Raw genomic sequence first — 25,177 nt, 5'->3', positions numbered from 1 at the left:
TATCATTACTTCAACTATTTTCACATTTGTATAAAATGTTGACATAATAAGTCCTACTCCATCCATTATGTGACTTTAGTAGTCATTTCCACTAACCGAGTCAACCCTTCGATCAACTAACTTCACAAATTTTACACTTTTGCTCCTTTTAACTTTAAAATGTTACTATTTTCACTTATAACTTTCAAAAGTTCATATCAACTAATGATACAATTAAATCATTGATTCTTTAACTATATAAATCATCTTTCATTTATTTACTTTATTAATTTAAGAACCCGGTCTTAATTTTTAGGATGTCACAGAAGACCCCATAGAAAGTCCCAAGTTATGGCTGTAAGGACTAAGAGCTTAATGTTTTAAGCTCGTCAATACAGATCTCACGACGTGAGGTTTGGACCGTCACAATGTGAGAATGTTGTCCATCCCGTCTATTTTGTCCGGATTGGGCCACGACGTGACTCACGGTTAGGTCACGACGTGAAGGAGACTAGAATCTTCTTGATAAGTTGAGTTGTCTCGCTAAGTTGGGACCGAGTTGAGTTGGTCCCCACGACTTGACCAAGGTTTGGTCACGACGTGAGGACCCGTTGTTAGGGTTGGACCGTTTATTTTAGGGCCATGATGAGTTTGGGCCCAATTTGGAAAATTGGGCATGTTTGGGCTTTAGGTGATGATTTTGGAATTTGGGCCCTTTTGGATAGTTGGGTTGGGCCTTTGCTTTGTGCCAAGTTAGGTAAAGGGTAAAAAGGGTCTTTTACCCTAGTTTGGAATCTTAGTGTGATTCGGGATCCAATTATTAGTTAGATGTTATTTTTTATTGATAATGTGGGGATTACAGCGTGCCAACAACTAGAGTTTTATCTGTGAGATTCAACAGTCTGAGGTGAGTTTCCTCACTGGTTTTAGCGAGTCTAAGGCATCAATGCCGGCCCATGATCTGTTATGCTAGAATACTAGATGTTTGTGTGACTATTATATGTGTATGTGCTTGTATGCTTACTGGACGGGGCCCGATGGTTATTCTGTATGCTATTACCTTGTTATGCTTATATGATTTGTATGTGGGCGAGGCCCGTTATGCGAGTTTGGGCGGGGCCCACTATACTCAATGGGTGGGGCCCGTTATATTCAGTGTGCGGGGCCCGTTATGCGAGTGTGGGCAGGGCCTGTTACACTCATTGGGCATGGACCATTATGTGTTAGTTATGTATGGTATGTAGTACTTTGGGGAACTCACTAAGCTTCGTGCCTACAATTTTCAGTTTATGTTTCAGGTACTTCTAGTGCAAAAGGGAAGAGCTCGGGGTGATTGCAATGCACAAATGATTTAGTTCCACATTTTCATGATAACTCTGATAACTTGTGATGTTTTGATAACTTGGGATGTTTTGATACATTCTATCATTTTGATAATTATGTTGATGATTTTGGATAATGTTTTATTAATTGAAAAACAAAATTTTGGGTCTTACTTTTGGGACGTTTCAATTTGTTTTTCATGGAGAAACAATTTAGCATTGGCACAAGCACTAAGGATACTTGTATAAGTGAATGCATCAAACTTGATTCCTAAAAGATTCATCTTTTTTTGACATTTCTAATGATTCGGAAACAAACCTTTTATGCATGTATCCATAAATCATTGCATTTTATGCCACTACTTGCTTTTCATTATTTATACCATCAAAGACTTGGCTTGCACCATGTAAATCGTCATTTCTTATATCCCCAGTTATTATTGTAGTCCATGATACCTCGTCTTTATGTGACATTTCATCAAATAGTTTATGTGCAACATCCATTAATAAAGAAGGTGTTACGAAAGGTGAAGAAGCACACCTGACATAAAGAGAAATAAGAGAGTTTACAACCGATGTGACAAACCCGGTTCCCTACTTCACAATTTCAGAGTGTAGCTACTGACATTGTAATTCGTGCTCAAGTATAAGAGACAACTCAGATAACATGCTTGTGTAGGTGTAGTTATCTGGCTGGAAATTGTTTCTTTTCATGTCACGAGAGAGCTCAATAGCAACGTTACAATCGTCATTATGAGCACAATCTGTTATTATTATGACATTGTATAAAACTCTATCTCGAGTATTTAAAGGAGAGTTGTTAAATATTTCTCTTGCCAACTTTAGATTTCCAGAAGCGGAATATGCAGTAATAAAGGTTGTTCTGGCAACAATATCTGGTCGAACAGTTGGCGTGCGTATACAAGGTTGGACGATTTACAATACAAATCCATCAAACGGTTGAGGATATGAGACATCGTCCTGAACCCAGAAGCGATCATATGGACATGAATCATTAGGACATTGGAATGTGAGGTTGGGATTTGGTTGGAACATGATAGGAGCTGTGCAGCGTAAATGTTGCCCAGAGCACAAACGACGTCTGTTACGTGAACGGCCTGTTTTATGCCAAATCACGAAGTTTTACACACAAAAATGAATAATTAGGAAAGGAAAAAAGTAAATAAAAACAAGAAATGTGTAACACCGTGGAAATTTACAGTAAATTTAAACTTTTCAAAAACAACCATATTCATTAAGTTATTACAAAAAGGTTTTTAATTCAATTATTATCAGAGTATCCCAGAAACATCACATAAAACTGATGAGCGATACGATCACGCCTTCTCCTTGCCACGATCTCCGAAAGTACCTGAAACAATACATTGAAACTGTAAGCTCGAGAGCTTAGTGAGTTACCCCCAAAATACTACATACAACACATACGCCCTTCTAGGCCATAACAACACATACGCCCTTCCAGGCCATACCACCATAGGATCTTCCGATCCATATGTTTCAGGGGATTTCCATCCCATAACTCTGTTGACCTTCCGGTCCATACTCTGTTGACCTTCCGGTCCATATCAACTTGACCTTCCGGTCCTTACCATACATAGCATACATAGCACATACATATCATATAACCGCACATAACATGATGACCTTCTGGTCCATAACATACTGCTCAAAACGTAACATAACGCATACAGCTCTCATAACATCTAACGGAATATATCTCATACTCTTCATAGCACCCAAGACCTTCCGGTCACACATATACCATCCTAACTATCAGGATACCGACCTTAACCAGGTCCCTAACGTATACCATCCTAATTACCAGGATGCAAACATAGCAAGGCAATAACATAACAACAGTACCCGAATTTCCATCCGATAGAGGGCCGACCTTGGTGCCGTAGACCCTATCAGTATAGTGAGGATAACTCACCTGCAACTGCCGATTGAAGAATAAGATCACGCTGCTCCGACCACCGACACGAACTCCTCCACTGAACATTACCAAATAACCGAATCCAATAAATACCAATAATTACCAAAATACCCCTGGAAGTCAACTGGTCAACCCTTGGTCAAAGTCAAAGTCCTCAATCAAATTCATCCTTCCTGGTTGACCCTACTCGCCGAGTCAAACCGTTGACTCGTCGAGTTCCCATACTTAAAACTCCCATATCACGACTCAACTCGCCGAGTCGCCCCAAGACTCGTCGAGTTCAACAATCTCCGAGTCCCATCCTGCTCAACTCACCGAGTCGTCCCTCGACTCACCGATTCACGGCTTAACCAGAAAAGATTATGGTTCCACGACCAGACTCGTCGAGTCCAAGAACAGACTCGCCGAGTCCAAGACAATCTTCAACTGACTCGCCGAGTTGTTCTTCCAACTCATCGATTTCATGCCTATCTTCATCCAACTCGCCGAGTACACCCATGTGACTCGCCGAGTACCTCTAGTTCTTAATACATATAGTGGCTTTCTAAGCCATACAGGGACTCCCAACCATAGATCTACTCTCCTACAACCCATCCATCACATAAATTGGCAAACTTTACGTGAATCCAAAGAGATCTAAGCATAAAACACTCTTGGGCTAGGGTTTGGGATAAGAAGGCTTCACTAACAACTCAAGGACAGGGGCTTTATGCACTTCTGAATCATCTCAATCCCAGATTTGAGGTAGCAACCTCAGATCCACCCTCCAAACCCAACATAACACTATATATGCTCCCAAAACTTCCACAAATGATAGATCTAGATGCACAAAAGCTCGAGCAATGAATTATTACCTCAAAATAAGGCTCCAACTGAAGAATAATCCCAATCTCTGCAAAGCCCCTTGCTCCAATCCTCTAAATCTTCAAAATCTCTTCACCAATCACTTCTCAAGGCTCCAATTTGCTCTCCAATGCTCTCACCAACGAATCTAGGGTTTTCTGGACTTCAAAGGGGGCTAAGGGGACTGAAGGGAGGACATTAAGTCCTTTAAATAGGGTGCAATCCCGAAGATTAGGGTTTTTCTCTCTTCAGCACTAACTCGCCGAGTCCAGCCGCCGACTCGCCGAGTTGGCCACTTAACACGCGACCGGAATCACGACTCAACTTGCCGAGTTGACCATCCTTATTTACACTTTGAACCCTAAACTTGCACTTCTGAACTTGGTATGTTACAAAATGCATGAGGTGAATTTAACAGATAGAAAAAAATGGTAGTTTGTGAACGAGAAAATCTTGTTTAGTACCTATTTCCAGAGATTAGATGCCTGCTTTCTTAATGCATTCAGTTCGTCAGATACGCCAAAGAATATGTTCCTGGTGGTTGTCGAGGCCAACAAAATTAATAACCCTAAATCTTACACACTAAAATAGTGTATAGTGGTAAAGGGGTTGAATCCACGGAGATTGGTTCAATTTATAATTCTATGAAAAATCTCTTTGTAAAAATACTTGTAAAATAACAATAAAAAATAAAACAGGGGGTGTTTAGTCCTTTCGATTGTTTGACAAAAATTAAAACTAGACAAAATGAAAATATGACAAGTAAACAAGTAAAAGATTGGATTAAATTCAAAGAAGTGGAATTAATTGGTTGATTTTGGGGAACACCTCATGGATGATATGATTGACTTATCATTAGACTTAATGGAATAACACTTGTGAATTGGTTTAACTTGGCTATAGCAATTCATAAGCACAAATTGCCTCAACTCTTCTTAGAAATTAAAATGGTTAGAGGAGCTCTTAACATATTTCCTTAATTGTAGTCACAAAATCAATGAAACATAAAATCTTGTGAAAATCAATTAGCTTTAAGTTGTAAGAGTTACCAAGTCCAAAAGATAATCAAATGCTTACATTATCATTATGGAGGAAACATTTCCATGGTCTAAATTAAATGAAAACAAACATATAAACCATTTGTTGCTTACTAATTTGAAGGTCTATTACTTAACCAAGAAATTAATCAACAAAAACAAGCATTCATTCATCCAAGCTCATGATCAAAGATAAATAAACACAACAAGATGTTTAACTAGAAAACATTCCCATAAACATCAAACACAAATGTAATGATAAGTCTTCAAAGCAAATAATCATCCATGGGTTAAACCCTAATCAACCAAATGAAAATTTAGCCAAGCATGGCCAAAGTAAAAGAAAAACAATATAGTTTAGTGGTATCAAACATTGTCTTAGATGCAAGATGAAAGGAAATTACACTAATCTTTCAAAAATTCTTCAAATCTTCCAAGGCTCTTTGAGAGAATATGGTGTGTGTTCTTCAAGTCATCTCTTCACCAAAATGGCTCCAATCTCCAGCAAAAGGGGGTTGATTTCCGGATTCAAAAATGTGCCAAAAGTCACCCACCAAACTTCCACAAATAGAGTCAACAAGTCAAACCCAGAATCAGCTCAGAGCAATTCACGCGGACCGCGTGGGTCACGCTGAATGTGAGACATGGGCCATTAATCATGTATTTTAGCCCAATCTTCACTTCTTCAATTTCAACTCACAATCATAACTCTTTAGGACCCATTTGCCATTCCCAAACCTTCTAATAATTGACGCAATACTCCTTAAATTTTCTTGTAGCTCGATTCCGCGTCGTCTCATCATCATCCTTGTCCACAAATTAAATCCAAATTGATTTCTTCTTTTATGCAAGCACCAATCCCAATCGCACCACTTTAAGTCCACAAGCAAATCACATGCCTCCATAAGTCTCGCATCCTTCTAAACCTCCAATAACAAATAGTCTTCGGTAAATCCTGCAATTAAGCTCAAAAGACTAGAAAGTACCCGGTAAGGAAGAAAAATGACAAAAAGAGAAAATATGCATGAAGATTGACTAAAATGAGATGATTTTAACTAAAAATAAACTATGAAAAAAAGTAATAAAAACGAAACTATCAGTTCCGCTCAAACATTCAAACCATGTTGCTGGATTGGGGGCATCCTAAACTAACTAGCTGAACCAAAGTCGAAACTCAATTATGCCCAACTTTTTTCACGTAATAAGAGAATAGAGGTGCACATTGTGAACCCTTAACTTTGAAAAAACCATAATTAACACCTAACTTAACTCCTCTCAGTTGAATGAGCGAGTCGACCCCAACGAGTCTCATTCTACCTCCGCGCAGACAAGGACGCATGCACATCCAATAGCTTGCAAAAAGAGAAATTGAATCACGCACCTGTTGATCTAATGCGAATTCTGTTTCCAAAAAACCCCTCTGAAATTTTCCCTAATTTGAATGGAAGCCCTAATCCTAAAACATATCCCCTCTGTGAATCTTCCAAATGTGGCCGTCTTTGGATCCTTTATCCATATCAACATTTCTCTCTCTTCTTCTTCTCTGGAGGCGAATTTTAATCTCTCCGTTGTTTTATTGGTCTCGAAGTGACTAAGCAATTTGTTTTAGGTTTACAATCAGTTGAAGAGTTTAAAAACTACACTATATATACATTATTCTGTATAGAATTGGGAAGAAAATAATTTTTTTAAAGGGAAGGAAGAGATGGAGAGCTCTGACGCAGAAACAGGCATGGTTGATTGCGGTGTTGGGACCATCGTCTGGGTTCGGAGGCGGAATGGGTCGTGGTGGCCGGGTAAGATCCTGGGCCCCGATGAGCTCTCTGCTTCTCCTCTCATGTCTCCCCGATCTGGAACTCCTGTCAAACTTCTTGGGAGGGAAGATGCCAGTGTGTAAGTCCTCTAATTCACTTCCTCGATTTGAAGTGTTTTGTCTGGTAGCAACTATGCAAAATCCATTGTCAGTTTTTGTTAAAACTTAAAACAACTTAAACACAGATCCTAAGTTTCTAACAGCATAGATGAAAATCATTGAAATCATTGTGAATGTCATTCATATATGTGATAAATGTCACTCTAAGTTCCTAAATTCTTATAGCGGCTGATGCTTTCACCCATCATAGCCTAACTAGCTCGGCTATTTGACCTCTCATCGTTCATTGCTTCTATTACGTTTCTGAAGACAGCTTCAGCTTCCTTGGTTTTATGTAACCATGGACGGTGGAGCCTGATAACTTGTTACAATCTAGACCTGATACTCACGAATTAGGGCACGATAGATTTGGTTATCGCTGAATGATTACAAATCAGGAAATGAATTCCCAAACAATCAAAAGCTACCTTCTAACTAACTTCAGGTCTATCTATACTTTTGCAACAGATACAAGACTAAAATGACATAAAAGCCCCTAGACCTGTAAAACTTATTCTTTTATTAAAAGTACTGAATCAACTACTAATTCTTAGTTCTTCTTGTGTAAGTAAACCTCAATACATTTGTATAAAGCTATCAGTCACTATAGGTTTTGACATATTATTTATAATCATTCTGGTTATCAGCCAGCCAGCCTTGGAAGGAAAAAACTGAGGAGTGAAATTTTCTTTTTGTTCAGTTGATGTTCTTGCACCTAATAAGCTTTATTTGACAATGAACAGGGATTGGTACAACCTAGAGAAGTCGAAGCGAGTTAAACCTTTCCGCTGTGGTGAGTTTGATGACTGCATCGAGAGGGCGGAAGCTTCACAGGGGATGCCTCCAAAGAAAAGAGAGAAATATGCACGCAGGGAAGATGCTATCCTTCATGCACTTGAGCTTGAGAAGCAAGTGCTGGAAAAGAAATATGGGAAACCAGGTGTCCAATCTAATAATACCAAGTTACTAGGAAAAGACACAACTATAACTCCAGAATTATCACGTGACAGTGGTAAACATGTGGATCTGTCTCTTGATGACAAAAGAAAGGGTCTTTCCTTTCAGTCAAGGAGTCACCTGAATGTAGATGATGTACCTGTACGTCCTATTCTTTTCAAGCATAAACTCTCTTCCTTGGCTGCTTCAAATGGTTCCCATAGGCATGCTTCAGATGTCCTTACACCAGAAAATACGGTTATTGTCGGTAGTAAAAAGTTGTTGGAGAAAAAAAGGAAAAGGTCACAAGAGGGGAATACGGAGGAATCAGTTGGTAAGAGGCGTGACAGACATCGTCCTCTTGTTCAGGTACTCCTGAGTAGTGCAAAACTGCCCCACCATGACCACACTCACCCCTTGCAGCCAAAGACTGATGGAGGGGAGGAGCAGAGAAAAGTTGTACACCGTGCAGTGGGTGGCAATGATCCAGGTGACACTAGAGAAGCTATCCCTGACCAAGTGGAAAATTCAGCACCCAAGTTTGAGAAAAGGGACGAGTCCTTCCCTGTTGCATTGAGTGAAGAAAACACTACTGAATCTAATGAAGACACTGAAACTGATTCTTCTGGCACTGAATCTCTGATGTCGGACACATATGACGCAATGGCTGCACTTTCAGGTTCATATTTTATTGTTTTTCTTCTGGATAATGTCATTGTTTTTCTATTTGCCAATGTCATATGCTTAGTGGTTTGAAACTCTCAGTTGGCCCATGGACACATAATTAATTCCATTGTTGTTGTGAACGTTGGCTTTTGCTTCTCAAAGCTGTTGCATGCATTAATTTGTGTTCATTCACACCCTGGACTTTACATTGATCCAGCGTGCCAACGATTGCATAATAATTACACATTTACTCTTCTTTGCAACTATACCCACCAGACATAGTAGGATTGAGTCTAGATCCTCCCTATGCTTCTCTACAGCTCTTTGAATAAATCCCAATGTCATAAAAAAGCAAAAAACACATCCTTATTAGCAACTGAAACACCATGTTCATGATGTTTAGCAATGTAGCAGGGGGATTTTTCTGCCCAAAAGCCATAAAAACCCATTATGAATCCTGAAGACTGTTCAATTGAAAAATGTATCGATTGTCAAGTATTTACATTAATATCGAAAGATAGTTATTCTCAAATATGTGTTTAGTATAAGTACTTGTTTGTATTTTTGTGTTGTGACATTTAAATTTGTGAGGCCCAATGGCTGCTTGCAAGTGTTATTCATATTACTGTTTGAATTGTATCGAGTCCCTCCTGCTTAGTTTTCTGGTTGCACTTGTTTGTAACTGTTCCTCTCTCTCTCTCTCTCTCTCTCTCTCTCTTATTGCTTTTTGTCTGAACTTTTTGTTATTATTATTTTGATTTGTGGTTTAGATGAAGCTGAAGATGTTGAATTCATACCAAAGGCATTTGGAAGGCAAGGGGTACATGAGGAGAGCATGAGTGATGATGAGTCAGGAGGAGTTCCTGATGATTCCGTAGCAACAGTCTCCAAATGGCAGCTGAAGGGAAAAAGGAATAGTCGCAGTTTGAGGAAGAGAAAGGTAGCTACAAATTCCAGCCACTGGATGACGGGTTTCAATGGAATTGACACAAGTTTAAGTTTGAGAAGCAAAGCTAGTGGAGGCTTGCTAGACATGATGAGTTGGGATGATGATCCTGATCCTTACCCTTGTTGTTTGAAGGGATACTCATACTCATACTCATACTCAGGTGAGTACCAAATATACGATGACGATGACGATGATAATGATGATGACGACGATGATGTGAGGAGGCATGGGACCCGGATGTTGATTGATGTTGAAGTAGGAGTGCAATCAAGTTATCAGAGAGAACACGTGCCCATGATTTCCCTGATGAGCAAATTGAATGACAAGGCCATAGTGGGTCACCCTATTCCAGTAGAAGCCCTGGAAGATGGTTCATCTGATGATATGTTCCAAATGGAATCATTATTATTATTAGGTGGTGGTGACACAAGTGCGCCGCTTCAACCATGGAGGACCGCCAGGAGGACCGCCAAGTGTCGGGGGGTTGCACTTGCACGGCCGCCTCAATTTTTATCAACATTAGAGGAAGAAGAAGAAGAAGAAGAAGAAGAAGAAGAGGCGGTGGCCTCCTTTCAGTTTCAGGAGTATTATGATGAAGATGGAAAAGCAAGTGTTACTCGCAGCAACAGCAAGGGAAGAAAGTGGGCTGCACCAAAAAAGCCACAAAGGAGGACCACCTCATCTTGCAGCAGTCAGAAAATAAGGACGTTATCATCAATAGGCGGGACCCAACAGCAGCAACAGCAGCACAATATGGATTTGAAAGCAGAAGGTGAACAAGGGATAGGGATGATGATGATGATGATGATGATGATGAAACCAGAGTCATTGCCCACAGCAGTTGCTTGTATCCCTGTTAAATTAGTGTTCAGTAGGTTACATGAGGAGCTGGTTGCCCCCCGCCATCAATAAACATGATGTAAATTGTATGTAATTGATTATATGCTTCCATTGCCAAAGCGGTGGTTTTGTTTTTCTGTTTTCATGCAAGAGGAACATAACATTCAGTTAGTGGTGTTTGGTTTGCTTTGGCAAAAAAAATGTTTTTGGGGAAGAGAATACTGTAAAGATAGAAAGGGAGGTTGAAAATTCTAAACCTGTATGGAGAAAGTGTATATGCTATGCAGTATGCAATGTGTTTGATATTTGATTTGATTGAGTTACAGGATGATTTCTTGGTTTCTTTTATGGGTATTGCACGTGATGAACTTGATAAAACACCAAATGAGATCTCTTTTGAGAAGCTTCAGGTCTCTATCCATTTACCTCATCATCTTATCTTTACAGGGCAAATTACAAAAAAAAAAAAAAAACAGATCGAGTATATTTTTGGCAATTATTGTCATTACACCACGGATACTTTATTCTTTCCAATCAAACCATAAAAGTTGAGACTTTTTTCCAAATCAACCCTTCTAATTCTCCAAATTAACCATTTTGACATGTTATATAAGGTCAAATTGTTAAATTTGGAAATATGTCTAAAACTTAAATGGTTTGATTGGAAAAAAATAAAGTAAAAGTGGTTAAATCGCAAAATTGCCCAAAATATAATGTTGTTTCTGTAATTTACCCTTATTTGTATCATCCACTTATCATCATATATCCCATATGTATAGTCAGGGATAAAAGTTATTCACATATAAGAATTATCGTTTCTCCTTCTCTTTTTACCCATTTAGTTCTATCTGAGAAAATAAATGACATTTGTAAACAGATGACTTATGGAAAAAGTCAATTTTCTGACTTTCTTTATGTATAGAGTTTGATGCTATAAATATAATACACAAATAAATGAAAGATAAACTGCTTTTTTTTTTGCAAGTTTACGTTTTTATTTAACAGAATTCAATTTTCAGTCTTTGTTGGACCTTGCACTGCGTTCCACAGCAGTTGCAGCAGATCCTTTGCATGAAGATGTCACATGTTTAGTGGTCAGTTTTATTTATTCCTATTACAACATTCTACTTTGAGAAATGATTAATACTTTATTTATTATTATGGGTTTTCAGGACACAGGTTTTTTGTTAAAGAGATTGAGCATTCTGAAAGATCTTCAAACATGTGGTGAGACAATTTCAAAGCCTGATGTTGTAGAAGAGCCCTTGATCACTGGTATGGAAACCTTCTCTGTTAATTACAAGGTAAATATCAATACACCTTTTGATTCTTTCATCAAATCAATAAATTGCAATGTACTTTCAGTTATCTGATTATCTAATTATCGATTAAATGAAAGTATGTTGGTATTTTTGTTACAGGTTCAATGAGAATTATCCCTTGTGATTATCGATTAAATGAAAGTATGTTGGTATTTTTGTTACAGGTTCAATGAGAATTATCCCTTGTGATACCAAGAAAAGCTCTGACAAAATACCAATTAATTTTTCGATTTCTGTTTCACTGCAAACATGTGCATAGGCAACTTTGTGCAGCTTGGCAACTACATCAAGTATGAGACTAAATATCCATGATATAAATATTTATTAAAAATTACTCTTTATATTTTTTTGCTTTTGTAGGGTGCACGTGCACGTGATATGCACGGAACTGCAATATCTTCATCATCAATACTATGCATGAATATGCTTAAATTTATAAATAGCTTTTTACACTATCTAATATTTGAGGTAAAAATAACCATGTTCTTAAGTTTATAAATAACAATGTACTTACATTTCCTTTCCAACAATAACAATATATAACCTGTAATTTGTATGTAAGATGCTTACAAATTTTATGTTATTGCTATTAATTATTATCAGTAAAAAGGTAAGCGTGTTATGTAAAAAATAAAGTATATTGTGTAAGTTTCATGCTATAAGTATGTTGTTATTATGGGTGAAGAAATATAAATATGTTTCTATTTCCTATTTTTTAATTACTCCGATGTTAATGTGGTTATTTATCTTTCTTTAATTCTTTTGTCAACCAACAAAGGTTGAAGTGGTATTATATTATTATGATTGAATAAGGATAATGTACCCTTGGCAGCACAAAAGAGCCGCACCCAGCTCAGAAGGCTGGTGCGCCCGGCGGGTTTAGCGCCCGCCATCGCCCCTAATGACAGGGCGCTCTGGCAAAAGAATAAGCGCCCGCCAGATCAGCTCCCAGATAAATGGTACGGTCAGGCGACAAAGCAAGGATCAGAGCATTACTGGCAGGACCAATGACAGCGCTATGACAGATAGAGGAGCACGACCCTCCAATCAGCGCCCCGGATCCTGTCTCGTACGGACGAGCAGGATCGTTGAGTGCAAAAGGGGAACGCTCACGACCTCGGTAGGCAAGTTGTCTTCCCCAAGCAACACTTAAAAACACTCGCATAACCCTACTGACTTGACCGTCGGAGTGTCTTTCCGGGAGCCTGCTCCCGGGAAACGGCTGACGACCTTCTTTCTCTATGATCTTATAGGAGCAACTCAGAAACTGTTGCCGGTATCTAGAACCTGAGCAAGGTCGCATCATTTGGCGTCATCCGTTTATGTGACAAAGAACGAAATCAAAAGCACACAGTTCAACGACAAAAATGGCGTCTGACGACTTCGGCGAAACCGACAGGACACCAACTAGTCCAATTCGATCAATGGCGCCGCTGGACGAAACACCGCCGCCCATAACGACAAGCAGAGAAGTCCCGGACGAAAGTGGTTTAGCAGTAACAGTCGAACCACCGGGTGGCCGACAGCCACCAAATCCCGGAGGACAGTTTCCACCAGCAACCGCCTCAATGACACACCCATCCTAGCTGTCGCTTGTGTCATCGGGGGCGGACGCTTATACCACAACGTCGACACTGCTTTAGCAACAAACGCCGGTTCAGACGACGATGCCACCAGTCACATTCTTCCAAATAGGCATGGAAAATTGACCCGACCCATTGGGGAACCCGATTGACCCATCCCGATCGGGGATGGGTATTCCCTGCAAAACCAAAAACCAGGTAACGGGTATGCGACGGGGACCCCGTATAGAAAAAATTGGGGATGGGGCCGGGTATCCTATCCCCCCCCCCCCCCCCCTACCCATATATACATTGATTAGTAATTTAATTAATGTTATTCGTTTAAGATTATGTGTATTAGTTTATTATGGATATTAAGTATTTTAAGTAGGCCCAATTAGTTGACCCAATTTCAATTTGGCAGATCACATTCCACATATACGTACAACATAAGAAATTCATTCGGCAATATTTAGTCGCTGTGAACATGTGACGACATTGTCTTCTTGGTGATTTATACCCACAACTCCTTTCTCAGTATCGTTTCAGGTATTTCGTTCGATTATATTAGTTTCTTACAAGTTAGTGAATAAATTCGTAGACCTACCAATAAATGCATGATTTTTTTTGTTTTTTGTTTTTTTTTTTTTTTTGTTTTTTGTTTTTTTTTTTTTTTTTTTGTATATAGACCCTACAAATTACTCAGATGTATGTATGGGATGGGATGGTTTTTTTGTTTATACAAGACATGTTTATCTATGTTTTTTTATACTTCTCATTGTATATGTGTTTATAGAATATTTATTCAGATTGTTTTTTTTTTTTTGGTTTGAGTCTCTAATAGATCTTAGTGACAACTTACAAAGTGTTACGATTTCTTGTTGTAGTTTTTGATGGCTAATTTAGAAAATGATAAACAACCTGCCATAAACGATGAAAATGAAGATGATAAAGAACCAGAGCTTGTAGAAAATGATACGGCCACCGAGCATCCCAAAAAAAAATTGAAATCCGCTGCGTGGAACCATTTTGATCCGATTTATGTTGATGATGTTCGTAAATGGGCGAAGTGCAAAGGCTGCAATAAACAACTAACCGGTAGATCAAATGATGGAACAACACATTTAAAAGATCATTATAGGATATGCCCTAGGAAAAATACAAGGGACATAAGGCAACATATATTAGTTCAAGGGCAAAAAACTATTGATGGTTTATCTTATATGAGTAAATATTCCTTTGATGCTGAAGTATCTAGAGAGGAACTAGCAAAGATGATTATAATTCATGATTATCCGCTCTCCATTGTTGAACATTACGGTTTTCGAAAGTATACAGAAAGTCTTCAACCTTTATTTAAGGTGTCTTGTCGTCCTACAATCAAGGATGATATAATGAAGATATACAAGAGTAAAAAATGTTATATCTTGAAATGTTTTGAAGAGAACGATAGTAGGATTGCTCTCACGTCTGATATGTGGACTGCAAGTAACCAAAAGAAAGGTTATATGACAATCATGGCACATTATATAGATGACAATTGGAAGTTACAAAACCAAATTATGAGGTATTCACTCTAATTAATGTTATTATTTATATTTTATAGAATTTTGGTTTATAGGAATATGATTTCTGAGCAAGATCTCATATAGTGAATTTAATGTTAATGCCAGATTTCAAATACTTATGGTAGTAATGATTGTGAATGTTATTTTAATGAATTTCTGTGATGTTTTTTTGTTAGATTATTATGTAAAAGAAGTCCAAAATACCAATTAAATTTTCAAAAATTTTTATAATATAACAATTTATGTAAGAAAAAACAAGTGACATCATGTTGTAGAAGTTAATCCCTTATCATAGCTTTTAATAATTTATTAAAACAAAAAAGTCAAAAGGATCTTGCTCAACTAGCTTCATATGTGTTTTCCACTTTTAATCAAAGCACAAACCCTTCTAATTATATTTTTTATTTATATTATATAGAATGTTAGATGAAGTTTTGAAGTGTTATATTTTGTTTAATCCAGCTTTCAACATGTGCCATCTCCACACACTGCTGATGCATTATCAGAAGCTATGATGGGATGCTTTTTGGAGTGGAACATTGACAAGTTGTCAACTTTAACACTTGACAATTGTTCAAAAAATGATGCCATGGTTGAAAAACTTTTAGGTACGCTTACGACTTCATCGCTAATTTTGAAGGGGAGATTATTTCATATGCGATGTTGTGCACACATAATTAATCTTATTGGGCAAGATGAATTCTGTGATTGGGAGTGCAATTGAGAATGTTAGGAATAGTGTCTCATTTTGGACAAGTTCTCCTAAAAGAATACAGGATTTTAGACTTTTTTCTAGACAAGCAGGTGTTGATTGCCAAAAGGAGTTACTTTTTGATTGCAAAACAAGGTGAAATTCCATTTATATGATGCTAAGTGTTGCTTTGGAGTATAGAGAAGTTTTTAATCTTTTGAGCAAAAAGGATAAACATTATGTTTGCTTGCCTAGTGAAGATGAATGAAATATGGCATCAGAGGTTTGTGAAAACTTGAAATTGTTCTATCATGTGACAGAAAATTTTTCTGGTACAAAATATCCCACATCAAACATTTTCTTCCCTCTAATTTGTGAGATAAAACTATCTTTGTTGAGTTGGAAAGTATCTGATAATGAAGTTATCAAGTCAATGACATCAACTATGTTGATCAAATTTGAGAAGTATTGGAATGTAATACATAATGTTATGAGTGTAGCAATTGTCTTGGATCCTAGGTATAAGTTAAAGTTGATCAATTATTTCTTTCCAAAGTTATATGGGGAAGGAGCAAGAAGTGAGATTATGAAAATACGTGACATAATTACTGAGTTGTTTGAAGAGTATAAAAAGAAACATGATGCCAAACGAGGAGCTTCTTGGAAACGACAATGTGCAACTAATGTCTCAGAGGGAGGGGGGTTCTACTTCTAGCAAATCAACATGGGAGTTAGATTTCGAGACTATGCTTTCTGAGGATGATCGATTTGAAAAATCTGAGTTGGATGATTATTTAGCTAAGAAGTTGTTACCAAATGAGGAAGGTTTTGACATATTGATGTGGTGGAAGTGCAATGGCTCCAAGTTTCCCATATTACAGAAGATTGCTAGAGATGTGTTTAACCATTCCAATTTCTACCGTTGCTTCAGAATCAGCATTTAGCATGAGCGGGAATAAGGTGACGAAACAACATAGCCGTCTCAAATCGGAAACAGTCGGGGCGTTAATGTGTAGCCAAACTTGGTTACGTAAGGAAATTCAAGGTAAAATTTTAATAAGTATATAAATTGGTATATTATACATGCTTATAAATACTACTTTTTCAGTATAAGTTTTATGTGTTTCAGGTAAAAATCAATACGAACCAAAGGCTTTTGATCAGACGGTTGCATATGATGATGATGTTGAATAATTTTTCAAATTAAACACAAGAAACAAAGAGAACCAAAGACTTGCAATTTCTTTTGTATAAGCATGTTTTCTTTTTGATGCTTATTAAACCTTATAATTGCCATTTTAATGCTTGTTAAACTTTATGAATGATGTAAACACAATTTAATTATGACCTTTGGTTTTATAGTTTTTTTAATCTTGAAATTGTTTTTTGCGTTAATTGATTCTAGTATGTTAGTAGATTGGGGATGGGTCGGGGATGGACCGGGGATAAGCCCAAAATCTAAAGGGGATGAGATTCGATTCCCCGCATCTGTTGGGGATGGGGATGGGGATAGAGATGCACAAGAAAACTGGTTTGGCCCGTATGATCCGATCCGATCCGGAAACCGGATTTAGTCAAAACTAGTTTTGACCGAACCGGTTCGGATTAAACCGGTGACCGGATTCGAACCGGATCAACGCTTTGGAGACGAAATCGAATTGCACCTCGGATCATGAACCGGATTTGAGGGAAACCGGATCCAAAACTGGTTTCAAACCGGATTTTTTTTGTTACCGTTAAAAAACAGGAAAATTCGATTTTTTTGGTTTTTTTTTTCTAGCCATTGGAACCCCTAAAAAACGGCTACTTTGACTTTTCTTGATTTTTTGGCCATTCCAAACACCTATAAATACCTTTCATTTGTTACATTTCAATTTTACACAAAAATTCTACTACTTATTTTCATAATACTCCAAAAAATGAGCTCGAGAAATTCAACCGCGGGTCAAGATTCGGATGCAACGGTGGTTAAAATCATACCAACCATTCAGAGTAAAGAAGTGTGGGAACATTACGATTTGTTTTTGTTGTCGAACAGGAAGGAAAAAGCGAGATGCAAGAAGTGCGGAATGTTTTTGAGAAAAGATGGCAATAGCACGTTAAGGAGTCATACAACAAAAACTTGTCCGACTGTAAAAGGTCAAAGCGATCCGGATCAACCAAATATTACTCCCGACGGGTCGATCTTTATTTACAACAATGATGACCTTCGTGAAAGCTTTTACAAGTTCGTGATTCAAGAGGGTTTGCCTTTCAACCACTTCGACAACCCACGATTAACAAGGATTTTGCGGGAAAAATGAAACCACAATACCGACAAGTAAGTCGCACTTTTCTTAGATGTGATGCTTTAAAGTATTGGTATATAGCCAAAAAAGATATGCAATTGGGATTTATAAATATAAAAACTGGTGTTTCTTTAACCTGTGATGTTTGGTCCTCCACTAGAAGTTGTCCCAAAAACTATCTTTGTGTCACAGCGCATTGGATAGATCCCTCTACTTGGGTAATGAACAAACGAGTTATTGCTTTTGAACTTTTTGCACATCCTCACACGGGGGCACGATTATTTGCAATTTTAGTAAGCGTTATAGAGACTCATAATTTACGCGATAAAATCTTCTTTATTTCGTTTGACAATGCAAGTAACAATACCGTCGCGGCAAAAAGATTAATTGCAAAATATAAACCTATTTTGGATGGCTCGTTTTTTCATACTAGATGTGTTTGTCACATTATTAATCTTGCGGTACAAGATGGTTTAAAAATAATAGATTCAACAATTGAAAAATTCAAAACTGTGTTAACTAGAGTTTTGGACAAAATAAAGCTACAATGAAAAAATATCGAAAGTTTGCCATTTCCATTCACGTAACTCCATATAGTCCTCATTGGGATGTTGACACTAGATGGAGTTCAACATGCATGATGTTTGAAAGTTTGACACGTCAAAGAATCGCTTTGCAATTATTTTACGACACAATTTAAAAATGAAAAAACCCGGTTTCGGATTATGATTGAGATTTGATGGAAGAGTTTGTGGAAATGTTAAAAGTTTTTAAACAATCAACCACTTTTTTATCGGGCGTGTATTACCCTACAAGTCTGTTGTTACTAAATGAATTATGGTTGATGTCCGCACAATTGGAACGTTTTGAACAAAGAAGTGAAATATTTGTTTTGGTTTGTACAAATCCAAGGTCTCCAATGAAGTTCTTTAGCCATATTTCTTCCTTCGACGCTTCACTTGCTACTATGTACTCTAATTCGCACGTTGAATCAGCTACAATCTCCTGTTTGGAACTTTTCCATGTTACTGCTCCTCCATTTAAGGTAAATACCCAGCCCGACTCAGAGCGGAAATTATCTTTGTCGGTCTAAAAGCTGGCGTCACTATACCCTGTCACTCTCAAGTCATCACTCCCACCGAGGGTAAGGACCCAGTCCTTAGTCCTCCGCAAGTACTTAAGAATGTTCTTTACTGCAATCCAGTGTGCTCTACCAAGATTCCCTTGATATCGACTAACCATGCTTAAAGCAAAAGTCACATCAGGGTGAGTACATGTCATAGCATATATGATCGAGCCAACAACATAAGCATATGGTACTCGACTCATTTATGCTATTTCGGCATCGGTACTCGGACTCTGAGTCTTACTCAGTTTGGTATTGCTCTAGATAGACAATTCTCCTTTCTTGGAATTCTCCATGTTGAAACGTTTCAACACCTTGTCCAAGTAGGTACTTTGACTAAGTTCTATTAGTCTTTTACTCCTATTTCTCAATATCCTTATCCCTAGAATGTAAGCAGCTTCCCCGAGGTCCTTCATAGCGGAACACTTCCCAAGCTAGGACTTAACCTCCTGCAAGGTTGGAACATCGTTTCCTATGAGTAGTATGTCATCCACATACAATACCTGAAAGCTAACTATACTCCCACTAGCTTTGACATATACGCATGACTCATCCTCGCTTATCAAAAATCCAAACTCTTTAACTTTCTCATCGAAACAAAGATCGCATCTACGAGATGCTTGCTTTAATCCATAAATGGATTTCTCAAGCTTACACACTCTATTAGGGTACTTCGCATCTACAAAACCCTCTGCCTGACTCATGTAAACATCTTCATCTAACTTCCTATTAAGGAAAGCGGTTTTGACATCCATCTGCCATATTTCATAATCATGAAACGCACCTATGGCTAGCATAACCCTTATAGATTTTATCTTCGCTACTGGTGAGAAAGTCTCGTCATAGTCAACTCCAGGAGTTTGAGAAAAGCCCTTCGCAACCAATCGCGGATTATATGTGTGTACTTTCCCATCCATATCGGTCTTCTTCTTGAAGATCCACTTGCACCCGACCGTCTTAAGACCTGGTACATTTTCAACCAAGTTCCAAACATAATTGTCATGCATGCACTGAATCTCGCTGTCCATCGCCTCTTTCCACTTTGCATACTCTTGGCTTGCCATGGCTTCCTTGTAGCTGTTAGGTTCATCCAAATTTATCAATGTACTATCATTGATAAACGTATCACCTTCCGTTGTTATATGAAAACCATATAACACAGGTAGAAAAATAACTCTATTGGAACGACTCAGAGGTACGGACTCGTCAACTGGTTCAACAAGAGTCTCATCCTTAGGTTGATTGCTAGTGTTAGAGGTTCCTTCATCGCTTAATTCTTGAAGCTCTTCAAGGTCAATTTGCCTCCCACTATCCTCGTGGCATATGAGTTCATGAAAGACACCCCTTCGCGCTACGAAGATCACGTTCTCACTAGGTTTATAGAACAAATATCCAAAAGATTTATGTGGGTAGCCGATGAAAATATAACGCTCACTGCGAGGTTCGAGCTTGTCATGAGTCTCTTGTCTTATGAAAGCCTCACAACCCCAAACCTTGATATGCGCTAACGAGGGAACCTTCCCTGTCCACATTTTGTGAGGTGTTTTGGCAACCTTCTTAGTTGGGACTAGATTAAGGATATGGGCGGAAGTCTCTAAGGCATACCCCCAAAATGAGATAGGTAACAAATCTTGACTCATCATGGAACGAACCATATCCATCAAGGTTCGATTGTGCCTCTCAGCCACACCATTAAGGTGGTGTCAATTGTGAAACAATTCCACATTCTTTAAGATAGTCGTGAAAGTCGATACTAAGATACTCACCACCTCGATCGGATCAGAGCTGTAACACCCAAAGTTTTGAAGGCCAAGAAAGGAAAGAAAACCCTAACTTTAAGGGGGGACTCGGCGAGTCCAAAGAGGAACACGGCGAGTCCAAGCGGGATCCAGGTTGAGGAGTAAGTGACCGACTCGGCGAGTCGGCCAAGGAGACTCGGCGGGTCAGGTCTGTTCGAGGAAAACCCTAAATCGGGACTTAGGGCCTATTTAAGCGCCTCATTCTCTTCCCTAGGGTTCCTTTATTGCCTCTTTAACCCAGAATGCCAAACCCTAGCTGCCATATCCATTGGTTGAGCCAATTGTTGTCTTGAGGAGTGCATTAAAGCTTGGAGAAGGAAGAAGGATCTTGAAGGTGCAAGGAGGGGGCTATAGATCTGAGATTGGGAAGATATTTCTGAACATATGAAGGTATTAAGTCGTTTCCCTTCCTTTATATCTATTTTGGTTGTGAGTATTGGGGCTTTTAGCCATGAGTAGTGATCCATTTGAGTTAGAAGTCGGATCTGGAGTTGCTACTTCAGATCTAAGTATATTTTGGTCTTGGAAAGCATAAAGTTTCAGCCCTTGAGTTGATTATGGAGCCTCTTTGCCTTAAACCCTAGTTTATGGTGTATTTTGCCTAGATCTCCTTCTCTACACGTAAAGTTTGCAACTTTACGTGAGGAATAGGCTTGGGAAGGGTAGATCTATAGTTTGGAGTCCATGCATGACTCAAAACTCCTCTGCATGTATGGAGATCTGAATGGAGTCGGTGAGTCCTTTGAGTGGACTCGGCGAGTAGCATGAAGATTTGAAGGAACTCGACGAGTGGGATGAACAGCTCGTCGAGTCGGATGAAGTTGGGCAGGAACTCGACGAGTTGGAAGAACAACTTGGCGAGTTGGTTGAAGATTGCTTTTGACTCAGCGAGTCTGTTCTTGGACTCGGCGAGTCAGGTCGTGAAACCCCAAACCCTTCGAGTTGAGACTCAAATCAGTGAGTCGAGTGGAGACCCGGTGAGTTGGTCAGATCAGGACTCGGAAATCGGTAGACTCAGCGAGTCATGGACTGACTCGGCGAGTCGAGTCGCAAAGAGAAGGACTCTAAACATATGAACTCGGTGAGTCACTAGGGTGACTCGGCGAGTAGGGTTGACCTGGAAGGTTGACTTTGACAAGGACTTTGACTTTGACCAGAGTTGACTTGGTAGTCTTTCGGGGGTCAGTTAGACTCAGTGTTGCATTGATATTGGTAGTTCGGGGAGCGAGTGGAGCTGAAGTTCAGAGAGTTGCTGGGCAGCAGCTAGTAGGTTCATCAGCCAGTTCAGCCAGTGCAGGTGAGTTTCCCTTTGTGTGAATGGGTCTAAGGCCACAATGCCGGCCCATGTAGTTATGAGTAGAAGACCCGGGGGTTAGCCCTAGGCACAATATGCTAGTATGACATTCAGGACGAGGTCCAGTGGTAGTGGGCGGGTGCCCAAGGAATGGTTTATGTGGTAGTTTATACTTGTTCTCTGTGTGATGCTTGTATGTGCCTGGTAGGGAGGTGAGTGTGGGAGAGGTCCCGTAACTCACCAATAGTAGAGTATGGATGGTGTTCCACATCTCATTAGCAGCAGATCAGGGGCGAGGCCCGAGTTAGGAAAAGAGTGAGTGTGGGTTGGGCCTGTACCTCACAATCAGTAGGAGTATGGACGGGATTCCATGACTCATCAGTAGCAGGGCAGGGGCGAGGCCCATGATAGGTGAGGCCTTAGGACAGGATCAGTTGTATATGTTTAGCTTATGTTTTGCAGTATGATTATGTGCTATGACATGTTAGCGGGCGAGGCCCTGTGACAGGCGAGGCCTAAGTGAAACAGATCTGTATCCGAGCGGGGCTCGAAGCCAGGCGGGGCCTGGAGTGGCGGGGCCGTTGTATTGGGAGAGGCCCGAGGTAGGGGCAAGGCCCGGGATAGCGGGCGTGGCCCAGTATGTGCAGTATGTGGTTATGTATGGTATGTGGTAGGGTGGGGAACTCACTAAGCTTCGTGCTTACGGTTTTCAGTTTTGGTTTTAGGTACTTCCGGTAGCGGAGGGAAGAGCTCGGGGTGATCGCATGGCACACACCATAGATTAGACAGCCTGGGAATGTTTACTCTGATAACGAACATGTATTTTGGAAACTAATACTCTATTTATGTTTTGAAATGATGAATTTGCTTAAAGTAACGTTTTATTAAAAGAAATTTTTAGTCTTGAATTTTGGGACGTTACAAGAGAATTTGTATCTTCCTACCTAATTGATTCTCCATTTCTTGCTTAAACTCTTTGAACTTTTCAAAGGTTTCTGACTTGTGCTTGATTAAGTAATGTAACATCCTGTTTAAAATGGATAATTAATGATAAACCCGGAACCCCGAGAAGTAATGTTAATATGATTTTATTATTATTATTGTCCAAAACCAAATAATAATTAGTTGGGAGTTGGTTCGGGAAGCCAAATGACAAGATGTATATCTCTAGGGCTTAAAGTGTAATTTTGGGACTTAATTTGTAAAGATTTTCATAAGTCAAGGGGTGTTTGGTATCATTTGGATTTAATATGAAAAGATTTTGGATGGATGGGGTTGAATGGGTAAATTATGTACCTAATTTGAAAAGAAATGGTCATGGAGGGGCTATATGGTAACCTTTGGGGCTTGTATTGTTATAAATCTTGGATGTTGGGGGCTGATTTGTAACTTTTAGCCTTAGTTTGAAAAAGATTTTGTGAGGAGGGGCCAAACATGTAAAATGTGTATAGATTGTTTTGGAACGGGACTTATACCTGACTCCCATCCTTCCCCCGTCGCCTTCTTCCCATTCATTTAAAACACATAGAAAACCCTAACCTTACTTGGATGTTGTAGTCGCCTCTCCTAACTCCCGACGCCGCCACCTCTGTTGAGGTCATCAACCACTGGATGCCACGCCTAGCTCGTTTCTGTTCCACCAACGCGTCACAACCCTAGTTTCCAGCGAGAGCAAGTCGTCGACGAATCTCAGGGGTGCTCGCTACTACCGCTAAGCTCCATCAATTGAAGACGAAGGCGCCGCTAGCCGGCGGTCAATGCTGTTTCAGACCACTACAGCCTCCGCTCATCCTCCTCATCGTTCTTCCGGTGTTATTTCTCATTCGTGACCGTGGTTCCATATGGCTCAAATATGTCGCTTCGGTCGTTTTTTGCCACCCCGAGGGGCTGTTATGTTCATAGGTTGGGCCTTTTAACGAGTAGGAGTCGTGAAGAGCCACCATGGTAGCCAGCCATGGTGGCTGTCACCGCAAGCCTTCGGTGTACCGCATTAGCCGCCGTTGTGTTGTCGTTGTCGTCGCTATGAGCCACCAGGTGAGTGGCAGGGATCGTTTCTCAAAGCCTTAGTGTGGGTGTATGTTCTGTTTGGCCGGAAAGCTAAGAAAAGGCCACCACCACCACCGTGAGGTGGTGGCTGCCGCCATCTACCACCGTCGGCCACTACAAGGTGGTTGTGTGTGTGTGTGCGGGGGTGTTAGTTTAGTGGGTGTATTATTTGAGTTTTGTGTTGTATGATGTAATCGTTAAAGGATAATGGAAAGAAAACCCTAACCACCACCGTAGGGTGGTGGTCGCTACCTCTTGCCGCCACCGGCCGTCGTGTCGGGTGGCGGTGTGATTCTCATTGGTGTGGTTGATTCATATGGGATGCATGAAACCCTAGTGGACCCAATGAAGCCCTAATGGGCCCAAAAGAACTATACTTGACCTAATAAAATCCTAGTGGGCCCAATAAGGCCCAATGTGATCTAAAAACCCAATCAATGGACTAACGGGCTAATATTGGGTTGGGAAACCCTAATTAGGGTCTGGAAAACCCTAATAGCATAAAACCCTAATTTTTGGGAATTGATCGGCACGCACACGAGAATTATTTAATAACTTGAAATATTAAATAATAGTCATTGACAAATTAATATAAGGCAACAATAGACTTAATGGATTAAGTCCTTAATGGGTTAAGTAAGAAACACTTAACCCTAATCATCATTTCATTTGAAAACCCTAATTTGGGATTATGGGCTTGGACTTATCGGGACCCACATTTGGGCCATTGGAATGGAATTGTGTATTAAGCCCAATCACACCATATGACTTATTTAGTAAAGTGAGAGACTTAATGGATTAAGTCCTTAATGGGTTAAGTGAGAAACACTTAACCCTAGTTGTCATTTTATGTGAAACCCTAATTTCACTTGGGCCTTGAGTTGGGCCTTCCTATAGGGTTTTGGTGGTTAGACTATTGATGGACCAACCAAGAACAAGTTAATGGACCAAAGTAATTAGATAGGCTTTAGGATAAGGCCCATGTGAGGACTTGGGCATAATTTGGAAGATTAGGCCATATGTTGGGCCTTGGCCCATTA

The 25,177-nt window shown here is 39.5% G+C and overlaps 2 protein-coding genes across 2 annotated transcripts; both read left to right on the top strand.

Moving 5' to 3' along the window:
• Window positions 1–6,407: 6,407 nt before the first annotated feature.
• Window positions 6,408–10,746, top strand: LOC145058023 (uncharacterized protein At1g51745-like). The gene is made up of 3 exons (XM_079005941.1): window positions 6,408–7,031; window positions 7,794–8,665; window positions 9,423–10,746. Exons 1-3 carry the CDS (start codon window positions 6,844–6,846, stop codon window positions 10,511–10,513), a joined length of 2,151 nt encoding a protein of 716 aa, XP_078862067.1. The 5' UTR covers window positions 6,408–6,843; the 3' UTR covers window positions 10,514–10,746.
• On the top strand, window positions 10,720–12,325 carry LOC145058024 (gamma-tubulin complex component 2-like). The gene is made up of 4 exons (XM_079005942.1): window positions 10,720–10,851; window positions 11,461–11,535; window positions 11,614–11,745; window positions 11,928–12,325. Exons 1-4 carry the CDS (start codon window positions 10,723–10,725, stop codon window positions 11,934–11,936), a joined length of 345 nt encoding a protein of 114 aa, XP_078862068.1. The 5' UTR covers window positions 10,720–10,722; the 3' UTR covers window positions 11,937–12,325.
• Window positions 12,326–25,177: the final 12,852 nt, after the last annotated feature.

This window comes from Lactuca serriola, chromosome 6 (assembly GCF_051521515.1).
Source record: "Lactuca serriola cultivar US96UC23 chromosome 6, Lser_US96UC23_V15, whole genome shotgun sequence".
NCBI lineage: Eukaryota > Viridiplantae > Streptophyta > Magnoliopsida > Asterales > Asteraceae > Lactuca > Lactuca serriola.
Note: the sequence above shows the minus strand (reverse complement) of the source record. Positions and strands in the feature narration are given on the sequence as shown.

What these genes read in the sequence shown, in the direction of transcription:
- LOC145058023 (XM_079005941.1), top strand. Translation starts at nt 6,844, where the DNA reads ATGGAGAGCTCTGACGCAGAAACAGGCATGGTTGATTGCGGTGTTGGG. An exon ending in GGGAGGGAAGATGCCAGTGT is followed by an intron (nt 7,032 to 7,793) that starts GTAAGTCCTCTA and finishes GACAATGAACAG; the next exon opens with GGATTGGTACAACCTAGAGA. An exon ending in CGCAATGGCTGCACTTTCAG is followed by an intron (nt 8,666 to 9,422) that starts GTTCATATTTTA and finishes TTTGTGGTTTAG; the next exon opens with ATGAAGCTGAAGATGTTGAA.
- LOC145058024 (XM_079005942.1), top strand. Translation starts at nt 10,723, where the DNA reads ATGCAGTATGCAATGTGTTTGATATTTGATTTGATTGAGTTACAGGAT. An exon ending in TCTCTTTTGAGAAGCTTCAG is followed by an intron (nt 10,852 to 11,460) that starts GTCTCTATCCAT and finishes TTCAATTTTCAG; the next exon opens with TCTTTGTTGGACCTTGCACT. An exon ending in AAGATGTCACATGTTTAGTG is followed by an intron (nt 11,536 to 11,613) that starts GTCAGTTTTATT and finishes ATGGGTTTTCAG; the next exon opens with GACACAGGTTTTTTGTTAAA.